This window comes from Myotis brandtii, unplaced genomic scaffold, assembly GCF_000412655.1.
Source record: "Myotis brandtii unplaced genomic scaffold, ASM41265v1 scaffold794, whole genome shotgun sequence".
NCBI lineage: Eukaryota > Metazoa > Chordata > Mammalia > Chiroptera > Vespertilionidae > Myotis > Myotis brandtii.
Genome location: NW_005371198.1, coordinates 1759948 through 1776810, shown reverse-complemented (window position 1 = coordinate 1776810; position 16863 = coordinate 1759948). Strand labels below are relative to the sequence as shown.

Genomic DNA, 16863 nt, shown 5'->3' with positions numbered 1-16863 from the left:
ATTTTTGGGGGGGGGGGGGGAGTATTTATACTACTTGAATCAATCAGAGGATTTCAGAGAAATCCATGTGTAGATGAATTATATGTTCAATGAAGTTAAAGTCATAGAGTGACTTAAATAGATTGTGGGAAATGGGGTCATTTGGTTACTGAATTTTGTTAATATACCCAAGACTCAGTGAAGCTTACTCAGGTCAGCTATGTCTTTTTGTGGATTTTACAGATAGGCTTTCTACAAATGTAAAGTTGCATAAATATTAACAAACTTTTTTAGTCTATCCCCCAAATGTGAATATCAATAAATGATCAATTTAAATACAGCAAATTTTCCCAAAGCTATATTTTAAAATGAGGGAGTTTAGCTGTAACATTTTGAGATAACTTGCTCCTCTGCTGTGAAGTGGGAGAAAGCCTTGCCTGGCTGTCCCCAGCAGCCAGCCTCACCCGCCTTCACCTCCAGCAGGTATGGATTGCAGGCCTCCTCCTCTCTTTCTAGTTCTGAAGAATGTAACTGTGTTCTTACGGAATCAGTTCCTTTTGTTCTCATGCTTATTTAGATTTCCTTTTCTTAAAAAAAAGGCTCCATTTTAAAAAATGTATATTTTTATTGATTTCAGAGAGGAAGGGAGAGAGAGAGAAACATCAATGATGAGAAAGAATCATTGATTGGCTGCCTCCTGCACACCCCCCAGTGGGGATTGAGCCCACAACCCGGGCATGTGCCCTTGACCAGAATCAAACCTGGGACCCTTCAGTCCCCAGGCTGATGCTCTATCCCCTGAGCCAAACCAGCTAGGGCAAGACTCCATTTTAAATTTGCCTAATTGTAGACCTTATCTCTGATGAAAGAAATGATGGAATATAATAACGGTCGAGTGCTTCTTTTAGAGGTACCAGGATGTTTTTCTCTTAATGATTGAGTAAAGAAGGCTCATGGAAATATTGGGATAAAATCGCTAACATTCATATTGAAAGAGTGCTTGTCTCAAAATAATAGCTCAGTGGTTGTACCTCATGCTCTAGTTGAGTGATTCTGAGACTTTAGTGTGCATCAGAGTCACCTGGAGGGCCAGGTAAATACAGATTGTTGTTACCCCAGCCCCAGTACCTGATTCAGTAGATCTGGGGTGGGCCTGGGGGTGTGCATTTCTACCATTCTCAGGTGATGCTGCTGTCCCTGGTCCCAGGACCACACTCTAAGGACAACTGTCCTGGACAGCTGGGATCTATGGAATGTTTGAAAGCCAAGGAGTAAAATTATGACTGTGTCCAAAGAAGGTGACCATCGGCAGAATGGAGGATATATTGGAGAGGGAAGGGCCCAGGGCTTGGGAGGCCTGCCAGGTATTTTCAGTATTTCAGGAGTGAGGAAATCGGAGCATGAGCCAGGATTGGAAGTGGGTAGGCTAGACTAAAACTTGATCCATTTTAGGGCTCATGTGACTCATCTAAAAGAAATGGACACAGTGATCCTCCTCTAAATTGTTGAAATTTTCTTAGGGTTTCCAGATATTTAGCAAATAAAAATATAAGAAGGTCAGTTAAATTTTAATCTTAGATTTAAAAAAAGAATAATTTTTCACTCTAAGTATGTCCTAAATATAAAATGGGACATACTTATACTAAAAGTTTTTTTCTTTTAAATCTGAAATTCAAATTCAACTGGCTATCTTGTATTTTATCTAGCAACCTCACAGTAACTAGAATCCTTTGATTGTTTTTGAAAGTTCTTTTGTGGCCTTTTATGATTTTATTTCAGAATTCGATGAATGTCACTCTAACCCCTGTCGCAATGGAGCCACGTGTGTTGACGGCTTTAATACGTTCAGGTGCCTCTGTCTTCCCAGCTATGTTGGTGCACTTTGTGAGCAAGGTAAGAGCTGTTGCAACATTTGTAGGATGAACTTTATTGATACTTCATTTTGAATGTTACTTCTGGAGAGTCTTATGTCATAATGACTTGGATATTTTTAGTCCTTTGGCCATACTACATATTCTTTCCTGCAGAGGAAATCCACAGGTTCCTAAATACTTGAGGTTTCCTCATGTGTCCATAGTTCACAACATCTGAAAAATAGTGTTGACTTGATCGTTTTTATTTCACTGATAGGATGCAATTGCAGACAGGCACACTGAGCACATTTAAAACCATCTAGCCAACAAAAGGAACATTGTTATATGTATTCCTCCAAAGGACAAATTAGGAATAGACCTTAATCCATGTTCATGGTTTGTTCCAGGTAGTATTGAATTCAATGTTAGTTGCCTTTATTTTCTCCCCCTACGCACTTGAGACTCAAGGGACTTATTTTCCTTAGTCAATCATCTCTGGAGAATGAGTTTATATAGTTGTTAGAACACATTGACTCGGACTTGGCAAACACTACGTAAAAGATATTGTGAATCTGCTCAACAGGGAATTTTCCTACTGAAGAAGCATTTACTTTTTCTGAATGAAAGAAAGGCCTATGTTCACGATGGCTTAAATCTCCTGATCCCTGTAATTTGCACTTTATGGCCCACGTGAGAGTACATGTTAGGTGGTTAATGGTAACATTTCTTAGTCCATGCATCAGAAACAGGTCACATGCTCAGCACACTAAGCTTTGGAACGCCAGTTTCCTCCACTTAAAGTCATACAGTGATTTGGCTTTGACAAAAGTGCCTAGTGCCAAACCTCCATTCCACCAGACAAAAGGAAAATGTATTAGACTCAGAACACATTGGTCTGGCCCTACATTTTACTTTTTAGCATTAATCCAAACATCACCACAATTAAAAAACAAAACTAAAAGGAGCCTGTATTAAATTGCCAATTGAAGGGGATGGCTGATGGCTGAGTTTTTAGATTTTTTTCCTTTTCTCTTTATTGCAAAGGAGGAATCTATTTGCTTTAGAATTTTAAAAGGTAAATATGAAAATTGACCAAGCAATTTCTCACTGTTTCCCTTCTTAAATGAAAACAGTGAGAAAAATGCCATTTGTTAAAGAAAACATAGGGTAATATACTTGAGTTATTAAAATTTGTTTAAATGATTCTTGCTCCACTTATTCCAAATACAAGGAGCAATTCAAAAATCATTTGTTCAACAGGTGTTTATGGCACACCTACTGTTTTCAAGGCACTGTTCAAGGCACTGGAGATAGAGCTCTGAACAACACAAACACAGCCTTGATCTTGGCGACTCAGCATAATTCTTGGCAGAGAATAAAAAGAGATACTACTTGTGGGATACTTTATAGTTTATCAAATGCTTCCAGGTACATCATTTCATTTGGTTGACACAGTATTTCTATGAGTAAATGGGTTAGAAATTGAGGCTCAGAGAGAAACAAGTGTGTATGTGTTAAAGGTCACACAGCTAGAAAATGAGAGTGTGGGGGAAATGAATCTAAGCTGCCTTTGAAAGCCTAGGGTTTTCTCAATATCTTCACCCTTCTAAAGTAACTCTGACAGATAAGCATTTTATTTATGTCTGTACCTGATGCGGTAACACATCCTTGAGAGGGACTTTGGGGCCAGTTACCTTTTCCATCTCTTTAAAGGAAAATCAGAAAGAAAAGGTTTTGGGTTTTTCTCTCATTTCCGGTGCCACCTAACTTTCAGGTGCATTCTCTATTTTTTTTACAGTGAGTTAGACTTTCATCCACATGATGAGCAACATTCATCCCGGTCTGTTTACCAAATGCAGCTGTGCTCCTGTGATTTATTGGCAGGACTCTGAAGGAGTTTTCCTGCTCTTTTCAGGTTGCCTAAGAGCAAATGTTTTCTTCATTCACAGCAGCATTGTTGTCTAAACAGTTTTCTGTCCAAATTCAGTGATGACTGTGTTGTTGTTTCTTCAGCTGGCCTTTTCTGTTCTCTCATTAGTAACATCCCAACTCCCAGTAACTCTGGAATAGGGGCTGCAATTTGGTGGAATTATAACAGATTTGAGATCTGGAAGAGGGTCTTAGAACAGTGGAGAGACACACAGATGGCCCCCACTAAAGTCAGAGACATAGCTTGTCAGTGAGAAGTGCCCAAGTGTTGACAACTTAAGACCTGACAGCTATATGTCAGAGGTGCTGAAAACGTTGCCTGCATATCATAAGGCAAATCGATTTTTTGTGTGAGATTGTTTGAATGACAGTTTCATTTTCTGTGACCATGAGCAGGAGTGTCATACCCTCCCCCAACCCAATCCCATCATGCACAGGCACAACAAAATCTGGGACTTTGTAATGCAACCTATGCATTATAGGAGTTTTAAAACATAAGAAGTATTTTCATGTCAGGTGTATTCTAAGGCTGTGTCACCCAAAAGAGTTGCCTTTTGAGAAATGAAATGTGTGTTACATTATTTTTAGGTAAGATGGGATAAATAAACAGACTGCTTCTGATACCTACTTTCAGAAGAGTATGATCATGTATTTTTTGGGGGGGTTAAAGGAAATATAGTGGTAATCTATTTTAATGATAAAAGATAAAACCAGACAAAAATCACTTGGGTTAATAGAAGATAAGAAAGAGTGTTATAGAAGACTTTTTTGTCCAGAATTTTAAGCCATGTGTCTTAAAATAAATGATAATTTCCAAGGATAAGGAACACTATGCTATTATAATATCACATTATTGACTTTGGCAGCAAGAATGTTCTAAAAATTTTTCCAGTTGTCCTCCCATGTAAACCAACCCCCTCATATATGAAGATTGGTTTCTTCCCCACCTCTCATAGCTCAGCTCTGAGTTCTTCCCCGAGAATTCCTCAAAAAGAAAATTACTGCATCCAAGTAACAAAATATGCTTCATTCTTGGGCACTGAGTGCTACTTTTATACCAAGTGAGCAAGCTGTGTCCTGTGTCCTTTCCCGTGAGATCTAGTGGTCTCCATACAGCACTTTACTAGAACGCAAAGCTTCCAGTGCACATGATTTAAATCAATTAGTCAGCTGGCTGTAGCTAAACAACAGGCCAGTTAGACTAAACTGAACTAAAGACTGTTCTCAGAGATCAGTTGCATCTGTCGTATGAGTATGGCCTAAATCACTGAAGCCAGGGAAAAATAAATTTAATCTCTTGGACCACAGTCTTTCCCACAATTGTGGAAAGAGGAGTAAATGGAATGACAGTCGGGAGGCAATCTGACTTTCAATTTGGCCACCAAGTCTGGTGCATAAAACAAGCATTTATTTCATGGAGTAGGGTTTTGTTTTCTTCATAAATCAGTAAAGTAAGGGGAGGAATGGATGGTCATTAGGTAATCTAGAAAGTTTTCTTGGTGCTTAAAATGCTATGAACTTTACAGTTTTGCTAGTTTTTGCATGTAACTACATATATTTGTGAGAATTGTTTTGTAGAAATAAAAAATTATTTCAATTAATTATTATTAAATACAGAATTTAACCTCATTTGTCAGTGGGTGAGTCTGAGGGAAGATTACCACTGAAAATGCAATGCTATGAGTAAGGCTGCTTTCCTATGAAAACACATCAAAACTGGCAATCTAGAAAGTATAGCTGACACTCACTGCCAGTATATAATTTAGATATATTGAAGAAATGTTTTCATCCTAGCAGGTTACTGGTTATAGTCTGCTTGTTGTGAAAGAGGAAAAAAAATAATATATGTCTATACTAATTAAAGGGTTATATGCTAATTAGACCGGACATCTTCCAGATGTCCTTCCGGACAAAGCCATGGTGGTGGGGCCGAGGCAGAGGCAGTTAGGGGCAATCAGGCCGTAGGGGGGAGCTGTTAGGGTGATCAGGCTGGCAGGGGAGAGCAGTTAGGGGGATTAGGCAGACAGGGGAGCAATAGGGGCATCAGGCAGGCATGCAGAGTGGTTAGGGGCAGTCAGGCAAGCAGGCAGGGTGGGTAGGGGTGATCAGGCAGGCAGGCAGGTGAGTGGTTAGGAGCCAGTGGTCTCGGATTGCAAGACCCTGCAGGATCGGGCCTAAAGTGGCAGTTGGACATCCCCTGAGGGGTCCTGGATTGGAGAGGGTGCAGGCTGGGCTGAGGGACCACACCCCCTCTCCCCTCCCCCATGCACGAATATATATGCTTAGTGGAATACTGGGAATGAAGTTAAAGAACTCAGGTTTTATAATTCTTAATAAACTTAAAATCCAGATGCATTTGCACTTGCAGTTACCTATATTCCTGCTCCTTTTGGGAAGAAGGCACACAGCCTTAGCTGTATCCCAGAAGCTGCTACCGATGAAGATTTTTTTTCTCTTTGTAAATCTTACCTGGCCAGAGACTGGCCACCAGCTATCTCTCTGGGAAGTGGGAAAGGACTACTCCTACTTCCAGACCTTTGAAGTACTCATGCAAGCATCCAGAATCCTATTAGCCAAATTCTTATCACTAAAAGTTCCATTGGTAAGGAATTAGCCCCAACTACTTCACCAGTAAGTCAGTAGACACTGCAGCCTAAGAGGTTTGGCTGGCCTCTCTTCCAGTCTTCTCTCCTGCTAATGCTGGCTCTAATCGAGGACACTGCAGTTAGATGCTGGCTTTTCAGTCCAAAGATGCACAGTAAGTCCTCACTTAACATCCTCCATAGGTTCTGAGACTTTAAGTGAAATGATGTCTTTATTTCAGGTTAGTGTGTCAGGCCTGTGTCTAACCATAGGCTGATGGTTATAAACAACAGTTAAGTTCCTATAGCATCCCATCTATGTTAGGATAAAACGAAGTTGAATGGAACAACAAGATCTTATTTGAGGACCTGCAGTACAGCCATCCATTTGGCAGGAATCATTTGGCCTCTCTTTATCATAATATTTTTGTCATCATGCCAAATTTTATGGATCCGTTACTGCAGGGATGTTGCATTGATATTGCCTTGGGTCTTCAGTTAGCACTTGGATCAGTGAGCCAAGTTTAGATGACATAGATGTGTTTAAGAAGCCTCTGCCTTATTTCTTCCCAGACACGGAGACATGTGACTACGGCTGGCACAAATTCCAAGGGCAGTGTTACAAGTACTTCGCCCATCGACGCACGTGGGATGCAGCCGAACGGGAATGTCGTCTGCAGGGCGCCCATCTCACCAGCATTCTGTCTCACGAAGAACAAATGTTTGTGAATCGTATGTACCAAATATACACTGGTTTCATGAAGCTTCATTCATTCTCACCACCTTCTTAGCTTTCTCTCCCGTCTAATTAAAAAGAGCAAGTACACTCTCAGTTGTGATTCCACTTATTAAATCCTTCATCTATGAACTACTTAAAATCATATATCTGGTATGAGTCCCCCATTTGGGGTAATATTCAACTATAACACAGGGAGGCATTTCTTGGATGGCCTGCAATAAGAGGTGAAACAGCATATTATTTGATCAGCTTTTTACTTACAAAAATGGCTGCATCTTAGGGTTCAATCTAATTCTTCTGATGGTTACATTCATAGTCTATTTAGAATACATGCATATGTTGTCTAAAGTTAAAGAGAAAATTGCTTTCAGTTATTTTTGTCCCAGTAATTCAAACTGAATTGCTAATAGAACCCTATTCTTATCTCCTGTGCATAATTAGTTCTCATCCAAAATTCTATTATTTTAGACCATAGCAAGTGGACTTCATATTAAGATCATGAATAGACAGAGACAATACTAATGTAACTTATTACCAAAGCTGTTTACTTACTCTTTAAACTATAACAAAGAGGAGGGCAAGCTAGCGTTCATGTAACAAATATGTAGAATTTTTTTGCTCATGAAACATTATTTTATGCTCAATTAAATATGTTCTCATGATGCCTCCTATCTTTTAAAAATGTGATTGTTAATTTGCACTCTGGATAGAGGTTCACTTAACTTTTTTGCATGGTATGCTTGCCAGTTACTCATCTTATGGTGAAAACAATTAATTTTGAGGAAATTTTGCAGGACTGTTTGGTCTAGATATTCACTGTCTAAACTGCTTTGAGAAGAAACATGTGGCTTTCAAAGTGAGGTTAGCATGGGTAAGATCTGTCATGTTTTATTGGGTCACTGAATTTTTGCCAATGTTGTAACTTAAAAAAAAAAAAAATATATATATATATATATATACATATTATTATTATTGGTTTCAGAGAGAAAGGGAGAAGGATAGAAAGATAGAAACATCAATGATGAGAGAGAAACATCATCAATTGTCTGCCTCCTGCACGCCCCCTAATGGGGATCGAGCCCAAAACCTCGACATGAGCCTTGACCAGGAATTGAACTGTGACCTCCTGGTTCATAGGTCAATGCTCAACCACTGAGCCACTCTGCCTGGGCACCAATAGCATAACTTAATAAAAAGAATAAATCAAAAGTTTCTATCATGAGTAAGGATGAAGAAACCCATTAAATAATTGTAAACTGCTAGAAAAATAATGTCTATGTCTCATATTTTAATGTTTTACAGTGTTTGAAAATTAGCTTTTTAGTTTAAAGCACATTGGGCAAAAGGATAAAAGACAGACTATGAAAAATTTTTACGAATAACTAAACAAAAATCCATCCAGAAAAGAGGATGCACGATTCATTCTGAAATATTTTTTTTGTATGTTTCATCCATATATTGCAAAAGTAATAAAAATATTCGTGTTATTTACCATCTTTCAGGTTTGGGCCATGACTACCAGTGGATAGGCCTCAATGACAAGATGTTTGAGCATGACTTCCGTTGGACTGATGGCAGCACACTGGTAAGCTGCTGATGGAAAGGATTCCTAGGAACTTGGTACTGTGTGCTGATTGCATTGTGTGGAGGGCGCATTAGACTGGAGACCAGTTCAGTGACTTGCTCAGGGTCACTCAGTGAAATAAAAGGGAGTTAGAGTAGAGTTCCATGAGAATCGATCCAACCACCAGTCCTGCAATCACTGTGGCTCTCTTGATAAGAGGACTGGATCACATTTCCATTGAACTGGGAAGCCACATAATCAGAACTGCCTCAAGTCTGTCTTTCAGATAGTTATGTTGGCTTTGCATAGCTTCAAGATAAAAAGGGAAAGAATAACTGTAAGATAAAATGCCTTTAAAAGATACCTTTCTCTATTAAATAATTGCACTGGAAATCTGCTATAAGGCATGGCTCATTTTTATCCAAGCAAAATGCCCTATTTTTTTCATCTTAAAAAATTTTTTGAATGATGATCTTATGAATTTCCTTCCACTCAAACTCTGCTGACTAATTATATGCTTTTTAGCTTTCTCTATTTCATAAAGAAAGGTGTGGTTATACTGGCAACAGTCTTGAGTAGGCTGTACTAAGGTTCTTGAGTTAGGATTGGCAAAGGTGCTTTTTAGAAATAGTTCCAGTGTGGTTAGCTATACTAGTGGTTCTAGGCCCTGGCTGTTAGAATCACCAGGAGACTGCAATTAAACAACCAGTGCCTAGGCCTCAGCTCAAAGTCATTACAGTAGAACCTCTGATTCTAAAGTGCAGACAAAGTTGGGATCCACTGGCGACAGTAAGTGTAAATTTAATTCTAATTTACCTAGTAAATAAATAAGCAGAAAAATTGAAAATAGTTGTTAAGCTCTTTCTTGGGTGTGAACCACTTAGCTGCTTATATTTCATTCAGTACCTGCCATTCACCTATATCTAAAGAGCTTGGCAAAATGTAAGGTTCATCTAGAACAATGATGGCGAACCTATGACACGCGTGTCAGAGGTGACACGCGAACTCATTTTTTTGGTTGATTTTTCTTTGTTAAATGGCATTTGAATGTATAAAGTAAATACCAAATGTCGAGTAACACTTCCTCCACGTTCTGCGTGGAGTAGGGTTCGGTACCTGAAAGAGGAGCCGCACAGCAAATGAGAGAGAAAGACACGAGATAATTTTGCAATATTGGGGAACCAGGCGGGCAAGTCCCGAAGGACTTCCACCCATGCTCAGGCTGCTCCAATCTTTTATTGATCTGGAGTAGCCCTTAGGGTAAGGAAGTTTCAATGACACACAGATCAGCAGACAATTTCCAGGAGTAGACAAAAGTATCTGATTAACTCATCAATACATTTCCGGGAGTATCTGATTAACAATAATCAACAAGGATCTACATAAGTATCTAAGGAATTAAGGGAACTAAGGTGGGGATGCTTCAACTATTATTACCTAAATTAACTGGGTGGTTCCTAGATTAACTGGGCGGTGCACAGTTCTGACCTTTGCTAGGACTTCAAGCGAACTCATTTTTTTTGGTTGATTTTTCTTTGTTAAATGGCATTTAAATATATAAAATAAATATCAAAAATATAAGTCTTTGTTTTACTATGGTTGCAAATATCAAAACATTTCTATATGTGACACGGCACCAGAGTTAAGTTAGGGTTTTTCAAAATGCTGACACGCCGAGCTCAAAAGGTTCGCCATCACTGATCTAGAACAAATGCCAGAGTAATCTCTGTTTTTGGAAGCTGTACTCTGTTCAGGAAAGCTTCTTGGTGCCCTTGTGGATATACTCCTTAGTTCATCTGTGTCGATCTCTTACTAAGCACTTTGCATTTGTTTTTGCCCCACAATAACCTCTCAGGCAGGCATTAGGTGTTTTACAGGTAAAGACAGGGAAAGTCAGTAGGCTGGGATATGCGCCCATAGTCACGATGCTAGTAAGTGGTGGAGCCAGTATTTGAACTTAGACCTGTTTCCAAAGCCACAGACCTCCTTTAGCAATCCTGCAATAAAGCTTGCCCTCTGTCATGACTCCTTATGTTTAATCAATACTGTTTGTCATTCAAGTTCATAAGTAGGTTCTTTGGCAGGATTCAGAAGTAATAGGGAAAGTAGATTGTCCATAAAACATATTCCTATAAGACAGCGGTTCTCAACCTGTGGGTCGCAACCCCTTTGGGAGTCGAACGACCCTTTCACAGGGGTCGCCTAAGACCATCGGAAAACACATATAATTACATATTGTTTTTGTGATTAATCACTATGCTTTAATTATGTTCAATTTGTAACAATGAAATTGGGGGTCACCACAACATGAGGAACTGTATTAAAGGAAGGTTGAGAACCACTGCTATAAGATATATGAACCACACCTCTTGGGTCAATTAGTCTTGTCTTCTAATTGTCCTTGCTCAGTGGTGTATGTGCAGTTTTTGCATCTGTATGTTTTCGTTTTGTTGTACCTAAGGGGATCAATTTGGTCAATTTGATTATTATTGGTATGACATAAGTCCTTATATATTCATTTTAATGGAAGAGAGACTTGTTTTTATTCATTTGTAAGTGAATACATAAAAATTAAAATGACAGTTTTCTGTGTATTACAATAGTTAAAACTGTTTCCATAATTCTCTTAATGCAGATTATATAGTATAGGCATTTAATGTGTTTTCGCTTGTTGGATGCATACTGTTTTCTTTGGGATAAACTGGGTTTATAGGATACCCACCAGTGGGTCTTCCTCTCACAAACTTTCCTTTATAAATAACGCAGTGAAAAGTGCAGGTAGTTGTGAGCTTCCAACTATATTACAGAAGCCAGGATGCCAAGGTGGCCATTCAGGTTGGTACTTACTCGTACCCTGCAGAGCCAGACCACATAGTCTCCCTGTATGTGCTGGCCCTGAGGCTAGAAGAGCTGCAGCTGGCTGGGTGGAGTATATGTAAAGCCTGTCATTTGCAACATACATGCTCACCTGATTGGGCCAAGTCCCTGACTATGTGCAATCTCTCATTGGTTACACAGAATTGATTTGTATGTCTTCATTCTTACCATTGTTGCATGTTCCTAGGTGTTTATTTTGGTCTCTCCATTAGCAGTTCAGCTCTTCAAAGATGTGTTTCTCTTGCTTGCTTTTTATTTCTCATGGTTTCCATGATAAGGCCCTAGAAGTTCTGTGAGCTTGGTCAATGAGACTGAATATTGACATACCTGGCAGGCATGTAAGACCTGTAAAATATCTTAGGGAATTTATCTTCCCTGTCAGGTGCCATTCCAGTGCACTTGGCTCATCAGATGCCATTATTCCACTAAGCCAAAGCAAGCCAACTTAACCATTTTTTTTTGTCTGTGTCCGTTAATTTTCAGTGGATTGTGAAATGATCATTTTCATAGTCTAAACTTGGTAAATAAGCAATCATTGCACTTTGTCAAAAAATATTGATCTTTCCCAGGAATTTCCAGAAGAAGATAACGTACCATTGATAACTGTACATTGTAAATAGGAACCTTACTCTTAATTAATTCACATTTTTTAAAAAATATATTTTATTGATTTTTTACAGAGAGGAAGGGAGAGGGATAGAGAGTTAGAAACATTGATGAGAGAGAAACATCGATCAACTGCCTCTTGCACACTCCCCACTGGGGATGTGCCCGCAACCAAGGTACATGCCCTTGACCGGAATCGAACCCGGGACCCTTCAGTCCGCAGGCCAACGCTCTATCCACTGAGCCAAACCGGTCAGGCTAATTCACATTTTTAATTGAAAGCTAAGGGTGATGGAGAGCACACCAAGTGAGGGCCTTGGTTTGAAGAAGGCAGAAAATGAATTACACAGACGAGCAAAGTTTATCAAAGAAATGACACAAGTAACTCCAGAAAAAACTCTGACTGGCCCTCGGTTTCCTCTTAATTCATTCTTTGTATGAAATAAAAGTGTGGTAAGGAGTGTCCCTTAACTTTGAACATTTTGGAACAGAAAAGACCATCTGTCCAACAGCCTGTCTCCCTCCCATCTGACTGATCTCTGGCCCACTTTCTGCTTTTGAAACCACCCTTGCCTCCATCCCTTCCTTTCTGAGACAGGCTAGGTGTCTCACCCTCGTTTACAGTTCTTTCTACAGCCACCAGCCCCTTAACAGGTTCCATATGTGCACAGGCCTCTGAATAAAATAGTTCTCCTTTGTTTCGCTGTTTACTCCAAGTGTCTTGCTTTTGAAAATACCCTTAGTAGTAAACTCTTCATCGGAGAAAGCAGTATCTGCTTACCCTTGGAAATGGTGTTAACTTGACTGTGTGTAATTTTAAGGACTTTGTTTATGTTTTAGAGTGATTGGCCCCCCTTCACTCCCCCACTTTTTGTTTGAAAGATTTATCATTGCTTATCCTTCTTGGGAGGTAGAGCAGCATTAAAACAAAAAGAACCTTTGATATTTACCGTATATTATCTTTGGTTACTCAGTCTAATATTCAGTAAAAACAAGTTTATATTAGGTCTCAATTTCAATAATTTCTTCTCTTGAAATAATTAAACTTTGCTTCCAACTTGTAGCATAATTATATCATATTTAACATGCTTTACAGCTAGACTAATTCAATTACATGCTTAGACTAATTTAACAATGTTATTTGTCCAAGTTACCTAAATTGCCTCTCTTCTTCAGATCCTGGTCAATTCACTCCACATTATTGGCCTCTATAATAGGATGTTGATAGAATTAACAAAGTGCAAAACTCTTGCTTTTGTTATATTTTAAAAAATTATTTATTTGGTGCGTTTGCCCAATAAATTTCACAAAAGAATGCTCATGAATAAAATTGGTTATAGGCTTCCCCTTGTGATTTCTATGGAGGTTATTTTCTCTTAACACATTTACATTTTCACTTTGTCACTTGGGTTTCTACTACGTTATTTCTACCAGCAGTTATTTCTACTACCAGTTACTCTTTAACTCGACTATTGATCTCTAACAGTGAAATGCCCCAAGTGCTTTGTTGGAAACCTTGACAAATAACCTCAATAATGAATTACTTCACTTGTCACCCAAGTAATGTCTTCAAAGACACTAAGTTAAACCATCCAAGTTAAATACACATTAAAGCTGGCAAACTTAAGCAAATATTTCTTATCTAGCTTCTATACTATTATCTGACTTTTAAGTTCTAGCCTTAACTAATTGTTAAATGAATGACTAGTCTGAAGTGTTTCCCCCAGATCTGTTTTGCGGTGCCTGTGACCTTCCTTTCTCCTTGCCTTAAACTCTTGTTACTCCCTTCTTAAAATTCTTCAGTGTCTTCCTATTGCCTTCAGTAAAAGCTCTAATGATGAGCATGGCATACCAAGTCCATGCACTCCACCTGCCGATTCCTAAGCAATCCCATCTCAAAGAATAAGCCAGCACCCCCAACTCCTGCAGCTCTTTGCACACACTTGCCCTAGTGCTTAGAATGTTCATGCCCCTTACTACATTTTATTTAATAAGCATTTCAATACCTTGCTTAGCTAAAGGTCTTCTTCCAGGAAGCCCTCCAAGCTGGGTGTGACTAAATGCTCATCTTTTGTGTTCCTGCGGTTCCTTGTGCCTCTTCCCATCCTACCACAGACCCCTGTGGTATAAATTTCCTGACACTGTGCTTTCTGAGGCAGAGATTAACTTTCATCTCTATTTGTTCAACACCTAGCAGAGTTGTTGACAAAAATAGAGACCTAACAAATGTTTTTTGAATGGTAATCAATATCCATAAATTGTTCAACCAACTCACTGTTATCTTCTGAATCCTGAAATGACCAAGTAAGTCTTTTGGCTGAATCTCCTTGTGGCAATTCTTGCTTAACCTAAATTAACTATTTTATTTAAAGTTGTACCAAGATGAAAAACATTAAAACATAATAGGTAAGATTTCAAAATACGGTGACAAGAAAACAATGTTCCTCACAAACAGAAAGTTATAGCCAAGCATAATGTGTCTTACAAAAGTTATTAACGCAAAGGACATAGGTGTTCCCACTGGGAATGATAACAGTTGTGTCCATGGTTGTCCCAAGAATACATTTACAACAAGCTTTGGAAAGGAAAGATGGAAAGCAAACATTTCCACCACGGCCCCTCTGCAGGTTTGACCAAGGATGAATTGTTGCCTAAGGTTGGACAGAGCTTCATTTATTCATACACTGTCTGTGACTGTCCTTTTAAGCACAGACGTCAGGAAACACTATGGAAGCATTTTTACTTTCTAGCAAATTCATTTTTTAAAAAATATATTTTATTGATTTTTTACAGAGAGGAAGGGAGAGGGACAGAGAGTTAGAAACATCGATGAGAGAGACACATCGATCAGCTGCCTCCTGCACACCCCCCACTGGGGATGTGCCTGCAACCAAGGTACATGCCCTTGACCGGAATCGAACCCGGGACCCTTGAGTCTGCAGGCTGATGCTCTATCCACTGAGCCAAACCGGTTAGGGCAGCAAATTCATTTTTACAGCTTTTCTTGAACTATAGACTACAGTGTGTCCATGGACAGCACAATCAGGGAGATATTGGAAACAGTTGGGTGCTTTAATCACACTACTTACCTCTTTAAAATCAACCCATGGACAGCAGAGATTTAAAGCTGTTCCCATCCTGCTCCCTCCTGCTTCTGACCCCCAGGAATGAGGCTTCAGGAGGCAATTCCTTCCTCTCATCCCTTCCCTGAGTTCCCCAGCACCTTCAAAGCTAACCCGTCACCACGGGAGACCCGATGCTTCATGGATCAGACACAGCGACTTGAAAGAAAAATGCCACCTTCGGTAGCATTGTCCAGAGGTGGAGGATTGAATAGAACTGACAGCCCAGTTAGTTCCCTGTTTAAAATGCTGAGGAGCTTTAGGAAAGTTTGATGTGTTTGGTTAAAAAAACTCACCAAATCCTGAATTTATTCTTCGACATTTTCTGCATCTCTTGCACATTTTCCCTTCAGTCATCTCACTTTGTTCGCCCTTAAGCTGACCCCTGCAAGGCTGCTGGCTTGAGGGCTTCCTAGGAAGTAGTCATGACTTCCTCCTCCTCGCTCCCCCTGTCCACACAGACCCCCTCTCCTCTGCCCGGGTCTGAATCTCCTGAATTAGTAATCTTGAACAAGTTGCTAACTCACAGATCCATCAATGTCTAGCCGACTTGTCCCTTGATACTTATGAAATAGATTACAAAAAAACTAATTGATAGCCTTTGCTACTTAAAAAAAATCCTACTTTAAAATATTTCTAGAACATAACTGAATTTTTATTTCATTTAATAAGCATGGTCCAACATTGGCGAGCTGGCACACCTAGAATTAGGGGCACCCACTCTCCCTACTGGTTGGAGTTGATGTGTAAGAATAGCCAGATTGGTTGTGGGTTTGACTTTAAATCCAGAGTGCCTTTTCTTCTTTCATAAATAAACACATCAGTCTGTCAAGCAGAGTATTGTGAGAAAAACCAGCTTTGAAAAAGGTAGAAACAATAAAGAAATAGCCCTTAACCCAGGAAGAGACACTTAAAAGGGGCAGAGAAAAGGAGTAACAAATTGCAGGCCGTAAACCATTGCTCTTTTTTGCAGGAATGGATCATCATTATCCTTTATAAACACAAAGGCTTTGGCCTCCTCCCTCTCCCAGATGTCTTGGACATTGAAAAGAGAATCAGGAGAATTAACTAATTCCTGGTGTTTTCTAAGCTTGTTTGTAGGTTTCTGCTTGTTTGAAAGGATTACACATGCTTTAGCAGAACAATAATGCAAAACAAAACCCTCAAAACCCAAAACTTAAGTTTTCCTCTTGCCACCTGAAAATCTAAGACTTTCTAGAAAGTATTTGCAGATGGGTGTGTGTCAGCTGTGGTGTGGGCTTTAGCTCCAAATGCCACTTCCCTGTGAACAAGTCACTCTGCATATCGGCGTTAATTTAATTATGTCAAACCTCACAGGCTTCATTATATTAACCTAAAAGCCAAGGAAAACGTATGCAGTTTCCTCAGCCTCTAACACATTCCTCATTAGTAGAACTCTCAGTTTCTTTTCTGCAGAAGGCCACCGAGCTCTTAATGACAATTTTTCATTGTGTTGCAGCTCAGTTTGGTTTGAAACCAAGCACTGGTCCTTCTGATTCTACACGGGAAATATGAGGTGCGATAGAGTAGTTCTGGAACATAAAACCTTCATCTCCACCTTGCCTTTCCTTGAGTGCAGATGGCTAGTGAC

The 16863-nt window shown here is 39.4% G+C and overlaps 1 protein-coding gene across 4 annotated transcripts in view; it reads left to right on the top strand.

The window, feature by feature from the left end:
- The window catches only part of VCAN (versican), a 105497-nt gene that overhangs the window by 70390 nt on the left and 18244 nt on the right, over positions 1-16863 (top strand). For all 4 annotated transcript variants that reach the window (XM_005883614.2, XM_005883613.2, XM_014531207.1 and 1 more), the window contains 3 exons: positions 1759-1872; positions 6917-7075; positions 8585-8667. In XM_005883614.2, the coding sequence (XP_005883676.1) occupies positions 1759-1872; positions 6917-7075; positions 8585-8667 (356 nt within the window). The remainder of the gene's footprint in view (positions 1-1758; positions 1873-6916; positions 7076-8584; positions 8668-16863) is intronic.